At 47.3% G+C, this 18,453-nt stretch overlaps 1 protein-coding gene across 17 annotated transcripts in view; it reads right to left on the reverse strand.

Moving 5' to 3' along the window:
• Positions 1 to 4,636: 4,636 nt before the first annotated feature.
• Positions 4,637 to 18,453, reverse strand: part of epb41l2 (erythrocyte membrane protein band 4.1 like 2) — a 68,923-nt gene continuing 55,106 nt past the window's right edge. For 5 of the 17 annotated variants that reach the window (XM_064340073.1, XM_064340071.1, XM_064340067.1 and 2 more), the window contains 10 exons: positions 18,296 to 18,355; positions 16,238 to 16,402; positions 14,682 to 14,825; positions 13,701 to 13,754; positions 12,778 to 13,392; positions 11,501 to 11,629; positions 11,096 to 11,194; positions 10,105 to 10,185; positions 8,231 to 8,345; positions 4,637 to 5,886 (listed from right to left, as the gene is read on the reverse strand). In XM_064340073.1, coding sequence (XP_064196143.1) covers positions 8,238 to 8,345; positions 10,105 to 10,185; positions 11,096 to 11,194; positions 11,501 to 11,629; positions 12,778 to 13,392; positions 13,701 to 13,754; positions 14,682 to 14,825; positions 16,238 to 16,402; positions 18,296 to 18,355 — 1,455 coding nt within the window. In that variant the 3' untranslated portion in view covers positions 4,637 to 5,886; positions 8,231 to 8,237. The remainder of the gene's footprint in view (positions 5,887 to 8,230; positions 8,346 to 10,104; positions 10,186 to 11,095; positions 11,195 to 11,500; positions 11,630 to 12,777; positions 13,393 to 13,700; positions 13,755 to 14,681; positions 14,826 to 16,237; positions 16,403 to 18,295; positions 18,356 to 18,453) is intronic. The other 12 variants (XM_064340077.1, XM_064340074.1, XM_064340072.1 and 9 more) reach the window with 8 other exon arrangements.

Raw genomic sequence — 18,453 nt, forward strand, 5'->3', positions numbered from 1 at the left:
TGAAAATATAAACATGTTATTTAGACAATGAATTCATACAGATGTAATGACTACATTAGAATCTACCACACTGGATGTGGCCAAAACATAAACAACAGCTTACACACAAACACGATGTCCTAATATGAATGGCATGAAATGAGAGGCTTGTGAAGAAGCACAGTGGATATGCCCGTCTGCATAACAACAAGTGTGCAAAATGGGACGTGTGATTATAAATGCATTTTTTGAAATATCAAAAAAGTGATGGTCAGCTATGATGGAGATGACTTATGACCAAGAGGGGAAAAATGTTATGTTGCAATACATGGCAAATATCACCCAATCAAGTAGTGCAGTGAAATATTAAGCAATAATCATGTTTTAAAGCCACAGTTGGTAAAGGACCAGGTCCCAAGACTGATAACCAGTATTTTGTGCAGTCTGCACGTAATAAGCTACACAAAATGTCAGATCAAAGAATAATATCTTAATAAACTGTTGTCATGTCAGAAAGAAGGTTTTAAGCGTATATTTGGTGTGACTTGTGACCCCAGCCAAATGAAAATAATATTACACACATCAACAGGGTGCTATACATATGCCAACTGAGTAAAACTGAGGAATTCCTGTCAGGAGTTGCATGTGGAGGAAAAACTGGAAAAATTAATAAACAAAAAAGGCTGGAAGCACCAGTGCTTAAACATTTACAGACTAATAAAAATGAGAAATTGCACTGAACATATGTCTGTGCTCATCAAGTTATGAAACTAATTTACAACATCAGTGATGTCGTTTTACGATTACTGGTAATGAGATCAACACACAGATAGGAATGCTGAAATACTGCATTGCCATTGACGACACCACTTAAATATGTCACCTTTGCTCCCCTCCTCACTCGCGAAGATTCCCTGTAATGGAGTTTAATGTCGCTAACCCATTGGCCAATCACTTCTCTCGCTACCATATATAGCAGCCAATGAGAATGTACTTGTGCCTTCGGTATTCCAGCTGCATTATGGACTGTTCTGAAAGCCACAGGCTTCCATTTAAAATTATTTACAACTCTACTCTAGAACAACCTGTGCTTTAATTAAATTAAAACCAAACGATAATATATTGAGGTATAGTAAGTGTTTTTGGTAGGAATTAATTATTTGTACAAGAACAAGTTGTACGGTACAAACAATGTTACGCATATTGGTTTGCCTGAAAATGTGCATATTATCAAAGTTCATTTGGAAGGATCGTACAGGAAGCTGCTGTGTAATGTTTTACGCACTGGGACTGAGGGACAGAGTTAGCAGAGAACCTGGAGAGGGTCCCTTTTGGCTTTATGTGGGGAAAACCTGCAGGGGATGTGAAGGAGCGAGTTCACTTGCATTACTGGCCACACACATCACATCCACCTCACCCCTGGTCTGAACATCCAAAGGGAAATCATACATACTTTTACATAATTCTTTTTTTACAAAATGTTTGCATAAAAAAAACCCAACCCAACAACTCACACTGCGCACTAGAAACCAATCTCATAACACATCATAAAAAAATTAAATTTCATTATATATTCATATTCATATATACATTACATTTATTATATATAATAACTCCAGCATTCACTATTCATGTTTGATTCAACTGTACTCAACACAAACCTAAATCTGTATGCACACCAAAACAGCACATACACACATTAAACACAGCACTGTGTCTGAGGCATTTAGCTCCGCTTCTGTTATTTACATTTTAAATCTGATAATATCACTCAGACTCCTGTGGTTTAACTGCCAATTAAGCCCTGGAAAAATGCCGCTCCAATATTTCATGCTTTCCATTACCTCCACACAGACTCTTCTGTTGCCTAGCACATAATTAAAATTTCCTAAAGAACCACATACCTTCTACCCCACTGTGGCAGTTGGCCCAGCAGCAAGGGCACTCAGTCGGCACACTATTGATTAAGCAATACCTCAGACATGAATTTATATGAATAAAAGCTTTTTAAGGCACACCGTCAAAATCGCCCTCTAGCCATTTATGGCATAATAAAACAGGAGGATATTACAATGAAGTACTGCGTTAATAGGAACTAAATCTCAAACCATTTGCCATGAAGACTGATGATGGTGCGATATGATTTTCCATTTAAATAAATGTCACATCCAAACTCAACACTTAAGTGCAGTGCTATCAGCTATGTGTTCACTCAACCTGAGCCACCATATCAAGCTTACATTTTTATGCAGCTGAAAACTTCTGATCAGAATGATGCTTGCGTAAATACTGTTGACGCCTTTGTATCTGAAAGGAAGCTGAAGTCCCTTTTATTAGAAATGGCTCAGTCTTTCAGTGATGCTGAGAACAATGTCAGGCCACCAATAAATACAAAAATAGTAACATATACAGGACAGTGAGTGAGAAATCTCTCCCACAACATTAACAAACTGGCTCGGTCAACCATTAACTTGTAGGTTGTTGATCCTCTTAGCAATCACAAGATTGTTGCTCAAAGTCCAAATCAGCCGCTGGGTTTGTTATAAACACAGAGAGCCGAGCAGGCCTCAGAACTCTCTGCTCCAACATGTCCTCCCTCAGCCTTTTCCTCTCAGAGGTGCCGGGCTGGGCTCTCTTTTCCGGAATCTTCCTGCCCGTCTCCCTGCTGCTCATTCTGACGATCGCTTACCTGAGATGGAAACTGACGGAAGGTATGGAAAGCGCTCTCTGCATGCCACAGATTAATGTAATTACTGTGTACAGCCATGGCACGACACAGGAATGCCCTTCCTCCGCACACAAGGACTTTCAAAGCCCTTCTGAAAACCCATCTCTTAACATGAACATCTAGCTTGTATCAATTCACCAGAACCTGCAAGTATCCGTGTTCAATTGGCCTTCTGCATTCAACTTACAATTAACCAATGTTAATTGTTATGGGTAATTTGTGATGGTGTACAGCGTTACATTTTGTATCATACAGGATTTAATGTGTAGCTCTCACTTAAGACTGCAACTGGATATTTTAAATTCCCAACTGTCGTTTTAATTCTACGATTGTAGTGCCTTTAGCCTGGGGGGGGAAATACTATTAATATTATAGTACACACTTGTGTTCCAAGCATGAATTTTATTGTGAAGAAAGCAGGGATTAATCTGTGCTGCATGCAATTGCTGTGAGCATGCAGTGTTCCTGAAAGACAGATTTGACAGTGTCGGTATGATCTGTAATTACAGACCTCAGCGGCAGTGAAGCCCTGATTTGTCTATGTGAGATTTGGAAGCCACGGCGATAGACCGCACCAGCTGTCAATCTTTCCATTATTCAAACGAGTTTGCGTGGCAGTAAAACCCGTAGAACCCCCTTGCCTCTGCACCGGGAGAACACTTCATCAGAGTCCAGCCATAAAGCAGCGGGAGTAGGTGTTTCCCTGAGGCCCTGCTTGCTAGCGGAGGGGTAACCGAGGCTTTGCTGTTCATTAGCCGCTAACGCGATCAGCCGCGGCATCCCGCCTCGCGGCAAGGGCGCGCTTCCCCCGCTTCAAAAGCGGGGCCTGACGGACAGGGGCGGCGGGGGAGCTTCCAAACCCCCGCGCCGCGCCCCACGCCGCACCACCCCCTCCGCCCCCCTGCCCCCCTCCTAAGGCTCGCTCTCACCGTGAGCCGCGTTCTTTTCCCCTGCCAATCACAGTGGACGCCGAGCTCTCGCAGGCCCACCACCCCAGGGACACCGCCTACCGCCTGTGCCACCGGACGGCGCCATGGAAACGGGGGCGGCGACGGGCGGCGGGAGGGCGGACGCGCACCTGAGAGACACACGCGCCCCCGGGGGCCTCGCCCGGCGACGGGCGGCGAGGGCGGATGACGCACGACGGGGGTCCCGAGGGAGGATCCAAAGGATCCAAATCCAAAGGAAACGGAGACGGGCCTGGCGCCAAGGCCACAGATGCTGATTCACACGGCGACGCGGAGCACACACACACTCACAGCGCCATGGAAACCGCATCTGACTCAGGTCGGACACTCGCACTCAACATAACACGGGGGAAAGCAGACCCGAGCTGGAGAAGGCCCAGCAGACGGCCTTCGAGACCACACCCGGGCACAAAGCTGTGATTACCGAAGGCCTAACATCTACAAACAGGCCGATAGTCACTGCCACAACTCACTTTTGCGAGTGTTTGTCATGAAGCCACTTTTTTTTTTTTGTGCATTTAAAATGCGAGGCTTTTTCCTGCCGTGTTTACTATTTTGTAGGGGAAATGTTTACAGAGGCTGTGACAGTTAGAAACACAGCTTAAAATGCAACCTTCTTGACTGCCTCCGAGTATCAAAAGAACAAACTACACAAAAGTGCCTGTGCAACAGCTGCTGTTGTCATAACGACACTGAATGTTATAATATAAATAAATAAATACTGAACAGCAGAGCTACAGAGGAACCTTGCTTAACAGGATGTCACTTTCTTTGTAACCCGTCTCTCCGACAGCATCAAAATACACTCATAATTTTTTATATCTTACACTGAAGTAAACAAGCCAATCTAGTGCTTTTGGGAAAACACCAGTAATTGCACAATTATGACGCTGTCTGTGAAACGCACATCCACGGGAGGTTTGCGCGCGAAGAAAAGAAAGTCCAGGACGTCTGTCAATAATTAGAGAATAAACAAACTTTTATTTCAACTGTGTTACACTTAGAGGTGTGTGTGGGGGAGGGGGCAGTGGAGGGGTAAAACACAAGACATCTTTCAAGCTGCTAAAAATCTAAGATTATCTGCTATACACAGGGTCCAAGAGCAAACTGACACCTTCATTTGAGTTTTGGGGCGAGGGCGGTCAGATTTTAAAGAGCGCTAAGCACAGAGAAGCTGCCTCCATTACCTAAAAGGGGGGGGGGGGGGGGGGGGGGGAAGAGATTAAAAAGGGTCGCCATTCTTTTTTTCTGTGTTTCTTTTAGTCCTCGAAAAAAGTTCTGAAAGAAATATATTAAAAATATTTAAAAGGGCAAACGAACCCACCTCGTTAACATCTAAATCAGTTTACAGATTAAGACAAGTTTAAAAGGTAGCAAAAAAAAAAGAAAAGAAAAAGAAAGAAGTTTTCTACAAATATAAATCCGATTAATGGTGCCAGAAAGTTATGGAAAAAGCAAAAAGTTTTTAAGCTGCCTAGAGTTTCAAAAGTTGTTTTTTTTTTTTTAGTGTTTTCGCGTTTTTATTTTTTCTCTCAGAGGGAGGTAGATTAAAAAGCACCTCCCAGATGTGGAATGTTTTGTTTGACTGCATAGAAGATTGTATTGGCACTGTAGTGCAACTTACATCACACAGTGCTCCGTCGTAAGCTGGTCCCTTGGAAACGCACCCAATGAAATGAATTTGATGATCTCTTTTTTTCCCCATTGATATACATTTACGCAAAGACTACGTGGTACTGTATAACGACCAGTTCCAAAGCTATTCTGCCCGCTCAGTCATACTATGTGTGTCCAATTGCATGAACTCAGGAAGAAGGATCAATTATTCTTTTTTTTTTTTTTTTTTTACGTGTAGTTTCTCAAAAAAAAAAAACACACAACCCTTCTGTACACACTAGGAATGTGAATGCTACTTAACAATAAAAATGACCACTTCATTGTAATCCTATCTGGTTTTAATAATGGTAGACAAACTGTAAAAAGCACGAAAAAAAAAAAACAAATAATAAAAAGCTACGGATGTAAGCTAAGTGGTTCTTCTTCTGAATGATTAAAAAAAAAAAGGAATGAGTGCAAAGCACGGAAACGTTTCAGCCGGGCCTTGGGGATCTTCTGAAGGTCCTCTGGGAGAAAGCGAGGTGACGCTCTGTTCCGAGGGCTGACTGGAATTCTCTCGCAGAACAAAGTGCGGACTTCATGGGCTCCTCAGCTCTGCAATCAGACAGATGTAACCCTTAACAAGCACGCGATCAGAACGTTCTGAACTGAACATTCTAATGCTGATGTCACAATCACTAATAATGGTAACTGAAAGCAATGGAGAATTCTAGAATACTGACTTCAATTTATGCGGAAAAAACAACATACCCTTCAAAGGTTAAAACAATGTTTATTATGCCCTCCTGTACAGCAAGGAGCACTCAGCAGAACTACAAAGCATTTACTCTGAAATGCAAAACAAGACTGGGGGGCACGTGTAGAAAGGGGGGGGTGGGGGCCCATTCTGCAAGAAAAGCATTTAAGGAGATCGTTCTGAGATGAAGGCTTCCATTTCTGCTGTAAATCAGAAAAGCGAACGAATCGCCATTACCGCGCTCGCGCTTCCCGAGGTAAAATACATTCAGCGAAGCCCCTCGGCGAAGGAGGGCGGGGCTGTACCGGCACAAACCGGCGAGCCCCCCTGGCGCGGGCGCTAAGGCGGGCGCGGCGTATTAGCGGCTCCGCGTCGTCCCTCCCCCTTTGATCAGGGAAGGCGCGCGTCTCGCGCCTTTGATCAGACACCGCGCCTCCAGACCACGGAACCCGCTAAAGGCCTGATAGGCTCTATACCCAGAGGAGTAACAGGCGGCTCCCAGAGTCGTGTTCCATTTCTGACTGGCAGGAGCACTCATTTTCCCTACGGCGTGTCCCCCCCGAGCCGCAGAGGAAAATCAGCTCTCCTGTTTAATTTCGCCAGCTTCACGCGCACCGCCCCCCAGATATCACCCAGACGTGGCCGGCACACCAATCGCAGGCGTTCGCAGAAAGCACGGAACGACGGCTGACGAAGAAAATGGCTTAAACTCTGTGACGTCTACTCTGTGCGGCGGTCTTGGGGCTACATTAGCACCGCCCCTCTTTCCCGCCGAGGCTTCCATCATCTCCGCACGACGGAGGCTGCCGTGGTCAGCGCGCTCGTGACCCGGTTTCGTTCCCGAGTGGCCAGGGAAAAGCGATCCGCGGCTGGTGTGAAAGCGAAGAGAGGCCGCGCGTTCGTGCTGCTGCAGTACCGCGTAGGTTCTTAGGACGCGTCCCGCCGTCCCCCCGCCCTCCCGCGGTATTAAAATCCAGCGAAGCCGTAGCCGTCGTAAACCCCCCCACAAAGTGAGAGCGGAGGCGCAGCTGAGCTAATGGATTTTCGAGAATAAAGCATGGACGTGGTTACGTGAATCACTTTTATGACGAACATTTTATTGTGCTGGATTTCAATATAAACACTCAGGATTAGTCAGCTATTTTCTATCAGTGGGAGGGAAGGGGGGATGGGGGTACAATAGTCGTGCTGAACAGTATATTACAGTTCAATGAACTTGCAGAAAAGATTCTGCCCTGGAGTGGACTGAAGTATAGTGTGTAAAAAATGGGATAGTCATAATTGGATTATTAGAAACCATCTAACAAAATAAAACATTTCCCTTACTGTACAATCAGAAAAGCTACACCTGATAAATGACTTGCTATTGAACCTGTGTACAAGGAATGCTTGAAGAGCATTAAGATTGAGAGATTGCTGCTGCTTGTCATGTATCTGTTGATGGACAGCTGAAACTAGCCCGCATGATCATTGATTGAACATGAGTATTGATTCAAACAGCGATGTTCCATGGATAATGGTCCACATCACTGAAACTTTAAACGATGTTTATGACTTGCAGGAATGGTTCATTGAACTGTCACAGTTAAATAATGCCTTCTGGAAAACTAAGATGGCGGTCTTTGAATCTCTACATCAATTTCGGACAGTGTCCTTCGAAAAATATGGTTCATTGCTTATTTAAAAATATGTAAAATTATTTTAGTCAGACTTCCACTAGAGAACTTTAAATGTCAGGACAGAGAAACTGAACAGCATGCGACAACATTTAAGCTTTGAGCACATAAATCAGTTGTCAGCGGACATTTTAACCCGCTAAAGGGAATATTTTAGTTCTCTCACAGGCATGAATTCATTTACATTCCAAATAAGGCCCTTTTAGTGAGATTAAAGTGCCCCTTTCACTGCTAAAAGATAAAGTGCTGTTAAAGGACACTAATGCAAACGAGCCGTATATCCCAAATTAACGGAATGACTCCAAGGACCCACATCAACCAAAACAAGGGTCGCTGCGTAAATCTAGATGTAAATGGATGACACAGCGAGGAGAGGCGAAGTGAATCACCAACTAGAAAAATGGAGAAAGAAAACAACAGCGATGAACGGCGGTAATGACGGGGGCTGTCGATGGCGCTACTGGGATTAGCAGCGGCTGCGGTTTTGAAGTAGTTTGAGCAGGGGGGTGGGGCCTAAAGTCCTTACCTGGCGCTCAGTCCTCGCCCTCCTCCGCCAGCTCTGTCTCTTTGTGGACCACCACCCGGGTGACTGACATGTCTGGGTGCTGCTCTTTGGCTTCTTTTATAGCCTGGGCCAACGCCTAGCAGCCGCGACCCGGCCGCGACCCCAACGGAAAGGAAAACAGCGGGGTTAACAGAAACAAACACACGGGAGACAAAACGAATGAAAAAAATGAACTCATGAACTCATGTAAATAAATGAATAAATAAAACAAATGAATAAAACAAGGGGAAAACAGGCTGGTTTGATAAAGGGAAGTCTCGTTTACTAGCCCGTACCAGAGAAGCCCATCTGTGGCGCTTGGAAGAGAGAACGGTCGCTCCCCCATCAGTGTAAAACTGCCCTTCGCTACAGTGGACCTGAGAGCAAGGCTACGGCGGTTTCCACAGCGACCGACGCGCCGCTAGTGCCACGGAGGGACGGCTGGTCGAAGCCCCTCGCCTCGCGTTTGCGAGGGGATTTGTTCTGTTGTGATGTGGACCGGCTGCGTTTACGTGCTCCGCAGGTAAGGGATCGCGGTGAGGGGGGCAACGCGGAGGCCGATTCTCCTCTCCGTGCGCCGGGGTTCGGAAGCGCGGGTTTTGAATGCGCCCGGCGGACCCGGCCAAAACGCCCGGCCAAGCGTGGCGCGGAGCCCAGCCCCTGGGACAGAGAACGCTCCGCCGCCGCCAGGCTTCAGAAGAGCGTGGCATTTCCGTGCGGTTTCCTCGTTGTTTGGTCTTGAGGACGGAGACCAAACAACGGGACGGAGTGTGGCACAGTGGGTAAGGAACTGCGCTTGTAACCGAAAGGTCGCAGGTTCGAATCCCGGGCAAGGACACTGCCGTTGTACCCTTGAGCAAGGTACTTAACCTGCATTGCTTCAGTATATATCCAGCTGTATAAATGGATACAATGTAAAGTGCTAAGTAAAAAGTTGTGTAAGTCGCTCTGGATAAGAGCGTCTGCTAAATGCCTGTAATGTAATGTAATGTAATGTCTTGATCTCGGCAGAGCGCGACAGGGGCCCCCGCTGCTGAATAATTTAACATCGTCTCCCCCAAAACCGCCCACCCATGAAAGGTCTCCCGCTGTGCGAGAAGATACGGCGCGGCAGTTTCGCCAGTATCCCTTTCATTAGCATTCGCAACGACCCGAGATAATTGGGCATGAAACCGGCCTGCACCCTGGCTTCTGAATCGTCGTCATTTTATAAGCAACGCTGAGTAAATCGCTTTCCGTCTGTGGATAGATGGGCAGCTGACATATTGGCATTACGCTGATCTGTGTAATTTAGCCAATTAAAATTCTACAGGTAAATGACAGAGGAGACGACACCATAAGACTGGCAACGCTGTCCAATTTGAGGGCACAGCGTACTCAAAGAAGCCATGCCCCATGATCCAGTAGAACAGCAATGCTGGCCATTATCTTGAGCACACACCAATCTGGCCATCATATTTACTCCATATAATCACCCCATGACTTTTCAATGCTGAACAGCTTTGAAAAATTGGAGTATTTTCCCAACAAAATTCCCATGGAACACAAGTAACATGGCATACAATGTGGCTGCCTGTGAGCAGCTTTCTTCGGATTCACACCGAACATGCCGCATTTAAAGGGAGAATGCTCAGGTGTGGTTCTCAAAGTTGTTCAAAGCAACTGACTGTACCGCAGACACACGAGAGTGGCAACCCTTCTTTGTATACTCAGCACAGGCTGCTGAATTGAATCTCGAACTCGAGTACCTTTTAGCTAATCCATTAAACCAAAAGCCAATATTACTGCTTCCTTAAGTACACAACGCGGCCGTAAGCAGTGTGATACGCTCTGTGCGACTGTCCTTCGATACTCACCTGGTCGTGGTCAATATCAGAATCTCCCGTGATGACGATGCGCTTCTCAATCCGGGTTTCTGAAAGCCCGCCTTTTAGTGTCTGCGGATAAAATGGCGACAATGACAAACGGAACAAACGCATACAAAGCATTATTAAGCAAATTCACTCAAAACAGCAGACTAGAAGGGGGAATATTGCTTTGCCACAGAATTAAGGAAGGCTGATGGAACATTTCACATTTTGAAACAACAGGCATAGAGCCTCCTCTGCAGAATGCTAATGTTTCACTGGAAAGTACAGAGACTGGGTCATGGCACATTTCAAAAGCTTTATCTGCAGACCAATACACTCACAGCCAGGGACCCAGGTGCGTACGTTTCTACAAAGGCCTGCGGATACATTAATGATTCCGTTGGACGGTTTCAGATCTTGAAGTTTCTGAAAGCTGCTGGACACTGGGGCTATGAATCAGTTTCTCTAACCGCATGAAGTTTGCGTGGGATTCCAGTCCTACCTTCACCGGCATAGGGGCCTGAGATTGCGGGGAGATTGCACTGGTGATGTTCGTGGTGGCACAGGATAAGAGGCCTTACCTTGGAGATATGTGTGGAGGTGGTGCAGAATGAATAGTGGCTACCTTGGTGATGTGCGTGGCGGCACAGGATGTGAGGCATTACCACGGTGATGTGTGTGGTTGGACAGGATAGGATGCATTGCCTTGGTGATGTGTGTGGAGGTGGTGCAGAATGAATAGTGGTTACCTTGGTGATGTGTGTGGTAGCAAAGTATATGAGGCGTTACTATGCTGATGTGTGCAATGGCACAGGATAAGAGGCGTCACCTTGGTGATGTGTGGGGTGTTTGTGCAGAATGAATCATGGTTACCGTGGAGACGTGTGTGGTGGCACAGGACAAGAGGAGTTACCATGGAGATATGAGTGGAGGTGCTGCAAAACTAGTGGTGGTTACCTTGGTGATGTGTGTTGTGGCAGAGGATAAAAGGTGTTACCTTGGTAATGTGTGTGGTGGTGGTGGTACACAGTGACTCAGAGGTGATGGTCTGGGCAGTCATCAGAACACCAGGCTCGGCATCCCCACTACCGTCCAACTGCACAACAGGAACAAAACAACTCTATCGGGCCCAGAAATTTTGTCCGACCATAACAACTCCTCAGGCAAAAATATACTCATACTGCACCAGGTCCTTCAGACAGAAATATACTCCTATTATACCAGGTCCTTCATTCACAAACATACACATACTATACCAGAGCTTTCAGTCAGAAATACACTCATACTGTACCAGGTCCTTCAGTCAGAAATATACTCTCACTACAGTCAGAAATACACTCCCACTCACTACAGTCAGAAATACACTCCCACTACACCAGCTCAGTTAGCAGAGCAGTCCTACCTGAGCTGCCTCGTACGTGATGGTTTTAGTCTCCGTGTGCACAATCGGGACCTCCTTCGTGGAGATCTCCGTTTTCTGAGCGGCGAAGGTGTCCGAGATGGTCACCATTTCTGTCTTCACCACAGGGGGCTGCGGAACGCAGATGGAGACTGTGACTACCACACACACACACACACACACACACACTCAAGGCCGCACAGCCGGGTTAACTGAGCAAGCGCCAACACCACATGCAAGGCGACCGCAGCTCTGTCTACAGTCTGGGGGACAGGTCATGCAATGTGTAGCTGCGCAAAACACATAAACAACAACACAAACTATAAACTAGAAATCTTTGGCATGACCATGCAGCTACCGCATGCACTATCAATCAGGCAAAAATTTAATCTACAACGGCACACACTGTACATTTGTACGTTCTTTAGGTATTCAAACGAGGCAAAACATCACAGTACAGTACATGCACAGCACTCAGAAATTTACGATTCGATAATAAAAAGATGAATCTTAAAACTTAAAAAAAGATAAAAAGGAAAAATAATTAGATGAAAAAAGTTGACGCAGTGACTCGGGCCTGTGGCTTAATCCGAAACGTTCTACATCCTCGATAAAACTGAAACAGCAACACAGATCTAAGGTGGGGAACAGGGTGGTGTGGGGGGAGGACACACACACTAGCGGTGGGCTCACACACGGCAGGCTAAACACAAACCACCGGACCGGTGGTGGGGAAATGGCTAGTCAGGGCTCGCAGGAAGTAACTATGTGCGGGTGCGCGTTAAAACACACACGCGCACACACACACAAAGCAACTGGGATTCGGTGAGGCTGTGGAATGGTTCAGATGAAGCTGGGGGGGGCGGGGGAGGGGGGCGCTAACTGACGAGCTGCTTCGGTTAAGGAGAGGCAGCCAGAAACCAGGAGCGTAGATGGCAGGGCTTTTCGCTGCCGAAGTTTTCCACTCGGTTCTACCAAAAAGGAAAGTTCCCGGGAAAATAACTCATTACTCCGTACAAGATTTTACTTCTTTTTAAAAAATAAAAAACAAAACTTAAAAAAAAAAGGAAAAAATCATCAGGCAACCGTTGCACCGAGAAGCGAGGACTCCGGGCGGCATTCGCTGGTGCTTGGTTGCCGAGCGACAGGAATAACGGACGCGCGGCGGAAAAAAGAAGTGGCAGGTAGTAGGTGGGTGGGTAGGTGGGAAGGAAGGAGGGAGGAGGCGGAAGTGCGTAGCCGCCGGACGCGCTAACGCGGCCCCGCGAGCAGGAGTTTACCTCGGAGCAGCAAATAACCTGCGGGATGCGCTCCGTCTCGGCGTGAGACGCGTCCCCGTTAACCCGGGGCTCCTCCTCTTCCTCCTCCTCCACCGACACCAGGGCCGGCTGCGCTTCGGGGTGCCCGTTCCGAGCTTCGTCCGCCGGGACCGCTTCGTCCGCCGCGGTCTCCTCTTCCTCTTTCTCCACCTTCTCCTCCTCTTCAGCCTCCGGCGGCGCCGCTACCGCGTCCGCCGTGGTGGGCGGAGCTTCGGCCGTGGGCTCAGGGGGCGGGGCTTCCTCCGCTTCCTCTTCCTCCGGCTCTTCTTTGATTTGGTGGGCGGAGACGCCGGCCGCTTCGGGGCGGTACTCCGCCTCCTCCTCGCTCTCGCTGTGGCTGTCAGAGGAGGTGCTGGCCTCCCGGCTGGCCCTCTTCTTCTCCTCCTTGGCCGCTTTCCCCTCCTCCTTCTTCGGCTCCTCCTCCACGGCGGCGGCGGTGACGAGCACGATGGGGGCGGCCTCGGGGGTCGCGACCTTGACCTTGGGGACTTTCCTGATCTCCTCGATGACTACAGTCTCTTCTATCTCAACCTCTGCCTGCTCGCCTGGCTCTGGTTTCTGTTTGTCATCTGCGCTCTACACCAGAGAACAAAACAAAACAAAAACGGATGGAGAGAAACAAACGTAAAAGATGACAACACAACCAAACCAAAAAAAAAAAAAATAGGAGGAAAAACAAAAGGACAGCGGCAACTAAAAGAGAACACGAATACAGGGAGGCGGGGAACGGAACAACAGCTGAAAGCCGACAGGCGGTGAACGTGTGGCACGCGGAGGACAGGGAGGATGGAGGGATGAATAAACAGAGAGTGCTGGTGGATAAGAGCGGGAAGGGGAAAGGGAACTGGGGAGGTGGGGGGTGGGGGGAGGAACGCGACAGCCACCTTGTCCTCCTCTTTGCTGTCGGGCAGCACGCCGTCAGTTCTGGGCGGAGTTTTCTGCGGAACATAAGAGGCAACCACAGGAGCTGGTCACTCACTCGCACTGGGGTTAAAGGTCGTTAGGACACACAAGCTATAGCACTGTACAGGTTCTCCATCGGGCTGAGCAGGAGGTGAGGGAAATGGGGCTCCTGAGTGCCAGGCCCACACGTCTTTTCCAAAGCAGCCACGCTCACATTTACCAAACAAGAACCCTTTACAGTCCTATAGAAATGAAGGTTAAAGCAGGATGCTCGAAGCAAGACAAATGAGAACACTTACTAGCATGGGAGGTTTGGATGGGAATGATTTTTGCTTTTGTATTAAAACATAGACTCGGAAGTTCATGGCCAGCCTGATGTTTCAAAAGTTGATTAAGTCCCTATGGTCATATTTGTTGTGCAGGGAAGTGCAAAGAAATGAAAAAAAAAAAACAGAATGCTAACAAACCTAATAGACTTGTAACCCAAATGGTAAACCCTGATCATGACCAGAGGTTATTCAAGCTTCTAATTTCAAAGGTTAAATACAAAATGGAAGTATTTAAACAAGGATCTGAGGTTTTTAATTAAATGTTCACACTTTTGCAGGTGAAACTGTAAATCCACAGACAAGCACTGCCCATAACTCAAGCAGATTCACTAGCAAAATGGATGATCGATTATCTCACTGCTGCTTAAGGAGTAGGAACATCTAGAAATGTGTAATGTCAAGCATATTCTTCCTACCATGTCCTCAACTATAACATTTAAAAAATTAGGACAGAGGGTCTGTGTAATATTGCATCCGGGTGATATCAACGTCCATCTAATCTTTACACAGCCGTTATATGTGTCTGGACTGGACATGAACTTGTTTGGCGACTGGGAGATGGACCATGGGACAGCACGGCAGTGAGAGAAGGCCGTTAGTTGTCACCAAACGTCGGGTTTCGCTGACGAGCACCTCGACAGAGCGTGGGGCCAGAGGAGCAGAGACTACTGCAACAGCGCCCTCTGCTGCTTGCGTGCTGGTAGCGAAGGGGCCAGCCAGACCAGAGAAAAAGCTCGATTTACTGAATAAAATGGAGGCTATCTCCTCTTCTAAGCTCTACACGGGTTAGAGAACGACAAGGAAAAGAATCAGAAAGTTAAAAGACAAGCGCAAGGACACAGAGCACACCTACAGAAAGAAAAGAAGAAAAAAAGTGTCACTTCTACAAAGGGCTTGCAGAACAACAACACAATCTAGTCACTATCTCTTCTCAGCAAGCATCACACCCACAAACAGGCAGCCACTGTTTTAGCGCAAATTGGGATGTTGTTTTGAAGTGATGCCATGGAGCCAGACAGACAGATGGGTGGGTGGAGGTTGCATGAGGCCAGGTCTCCATTAGACCACTCTCTGCTATGGACCAATAACAAACGTGGAGGAGAGACTGACATGCTCTCAATAAATGAGAAAGACCAGAGGAAATATTTACGATGGTGGGGGTGGATAAAACATGCAGTAAACATTTCCCCACCAAGTAAAATAGCTCATGCATTACTTTAAGGGTGCTGCATTTAAAATTTTGTACTTTATCTTACTGAAGCTCACACCTTAACAGCAAACCACAGGGTGACCATGGTAACTTTGCAATAATTTGCATGTAGCTCTGACATCACTTCATTTACAGTACAGTGAAGCATTTGCCAGAAAACAACATAGAAAAGACAGAGGAAAAGCTATAAAAAGGTGCTTCATTACAAACAAGCAACAGTGCACATATCTGAGGCTGAATCAAACACCAGCTTTTGTGACAGATTAATTTTCAGAAACAAACAGAGCCATATATCGAACAGAAAAGGAAAAAAAATGTGGAAAACCAAAAGAACAAAGGCACGTGGCAATTTTGAAACAATTTTGGACCAAGTAGCTGGAACAAACAAAACACCGCAAGCAACACAAGGAACACAGACCAAGTACACAATAAAGATGCTCACAGGAATAGTACATGCATGAAATAAAGCAGGGCTCGATACAGCACAGAAAGAAAAGAAACATGGTCAGGCTCAGATGAGCTCTTAGACCGAAGGCTTCGTGGTATTAATCAGAGATTTGAAGCTGAGTTCAGTGTGTACAGACGCAGGAAGGGCAGTGCAGCTGTACCTTTGGTCGACAGCACAGGATAGCTCTGACAGGCAGGAGGGCCCACAAAGGCATCGGTGTGACAGTTGGGATTATGGGTAAAACCTTTAAATCCACTTAACACAATCGGACAGAAAGGGAACAGCTCTCCGGTGACGCGTGGACAGGCAGCTGTTAGCGCGCTAGCTTAGCGCAGAGGGTAGGACAGAAGGGAGAGGACGGCTCAGTAACAAAGGAAGAGAAGCACAGAGAGAAGGCGGCAGTCATCCCAGCTGCCACACCGACTGGGGGGGGCAGGCCATGAAGTGCCGTGTCACTTCCTCCCGGACAGGAAGCGGCGGAAGAAAGGGAACGGGCTCGGCATGCGGGCTCGTCGGTCGCGGGTCACGTACCGCTTGGGCCTGCAGCTGCAGCCGCAGGCTGGTGGCGGGACTGGCGGTAAGGCGCTTGTCCCACTGACTGGGGCGCGGCTCGGGGGTGGACTCCATAAAACTGCGCTTTAACTCGCTAATGCTAGCCTGATGTTTCAATACATCCTCCTGGGTCTTATCCAGGTCCTAGCAGCAGGTCCCATCACACACACAGCCGAGGAGGAGGAGTTGGGAGGGGACAAAACAAGGAACAACGAACAACAGGTACATTAGTTTGTAAAAAACCCCAGAAAAGGTCACACAGAACACGCCGTGTCTCACTGATCACTGAAATAGCATTGAAAGTATTGAGTGTGCCCAATTCATTTTGATCTCAACACTTCATTTTGCAAGGTAGTTCTTCTCACAGCCAGCAGGTGGCACAATGCCACCACAAAACAGGGTGAAGGCTGCCATACATTTTGTTACTTATTTAAGTCATTACAGGTATCCAGCTAATGGGCAGCCTTCCAGGGCATTATAAATCAATTACCACTGTTTATCCAATTAAAGGATAAACACAATTTCCAGGCCTGTGACCTTGTGCCACAGCAATGAGCAGAACTTCTCTGCCGTTAAGTGAAAAGTGGAGGACCTGAATCAGTGAGACGAGGCGTGTGCGTGAGCTTCACCCTTTAGTACAGACACCTACCAGCACATCAGAAACATGGACGTCAGTGGTGCACCAGCTCAGAAGGATTCAATGTCCCTACCGTAAAATTCCATTCCATTCTTTGAAGTATTACAGCCCCAATTATTTGCTCATTGTCTTTGTCAAACAATGTCACTACAGTAATGGGACCAATGGGCACTGGCTGGGTCTTCAGAAACTCTCCCAGACAAACAGGTTCAAAAGGTCTTTTCTTCTGGAATATTCCCAGATGTGGGGCCAGAGCCCATCTCCTGTGAATCTCCCGGGCGGTGGGGTTCAGACAAAGGGGAAAGCACAGACTCGTAACCTTCGCTCTCTCCCAGCGGGTCTTCCGTCACAGTTTCCCCCTCGTCCTTTCACAGAGTGCTCACATCACTTACGATATGGCAAACATTTTCCAGGTTGCCATGGAGATCCGCCACATGGGACGCGGCAGCTGTGGAAGAATCGCGTCTGCAGCGCTGGATGTGGCCCTCGAACCCGTGGCTACAATGCAGTGCCCCGCCACGCTTCGCACAGGGCACGGGGTCAGCCTTGTTTATCGGCCTTCATCTTTTAGAAGCGCTCTTTTCTAATGCCATGGAGATGACAGCATTTCCATTTGTAACATTTTTAGCCCAGTAGGATCTCTTCCAAACCTCCTGACATTTCTTCTTTTCCATTTGCAGTGCTCATCGCAAATTTCCACACACTCGCCGTAAACTCTCTCTGAAGGAACACAATGTGCAGAGCAGACAACAGCATATTCATATCTAATCTTCAAAATGGATGAGTCTTTCAACTTCCCCTTCCCTCTTCTTGAAGCACAAAGACTTCCTTGTATCTTGCATCGTCTTGGACCAGAGCATTTCAAACACTACACTATGACTTATGGCAGAGCAATCAATTGCAAGACACCACCGACAAATCCATGCTTGTGATGTGAGGCTAGACAGCACTTTGAGCAAGTTTAGTCTGTTAACATTCCAAAATGTCCAAGAAAAACAAATGATCAAAACAAGCGTGAAAAGCGTAAGTTCCTGCTCGGTTAGGGAAATGATGTTAGTCGTGTTACGGTCACGCTTCTTTTCGTTAAAGCGATTAAATCAATAAAGAACTGGAAGTGCGCTTTACGTATTCCATTCTTCCCAGAACTAAGTGACCTCCCCCGGGCACCCGTGGCCCGCCCACCTCCCCCACACCTCCCCCCCCACACCCCGTCTAGTGATTGACACTCAAGGCCGAGCAAGGACAGTCCCACCAGCACCCGCGTGTAGGGGTCAGGCATGCACCCCCGTCCCACATGCAGATCATGCAGAGCGTCCGGACAGAGCCTGAGAGTGCAAGGCAGCCCGTGACAGGAGCCAGAAACATTTTTCTTAAATCGTCGACATCGTCATCTTACCAACCTCCAACATTAGATTGCTATGTCTGACATATATATTTTCCCCCTGTACTCTCAACTTGCTCTGTGGAATCAAAACGAAACAAGATGTTTGCTAAACAAAAAGGCCAAAGCAGACAAAACGAAAAAAAATAAAAAAACTCAAACGGTAAAAACCCGTGT

Source organism: Anguilla rostrata, chromosome 6, assembly GCF_018555375.3.
Source record: "Anguilla rostrata isolate EN2019 chromosome 6, ASM1855537v3, whole genome shotgun sequence".
NCBI lineage: Eukaryota > Metazoa > Chordata > Actinopteri > Anguilliformes > Anguillidae > Anguilla > Anguilla rostrata.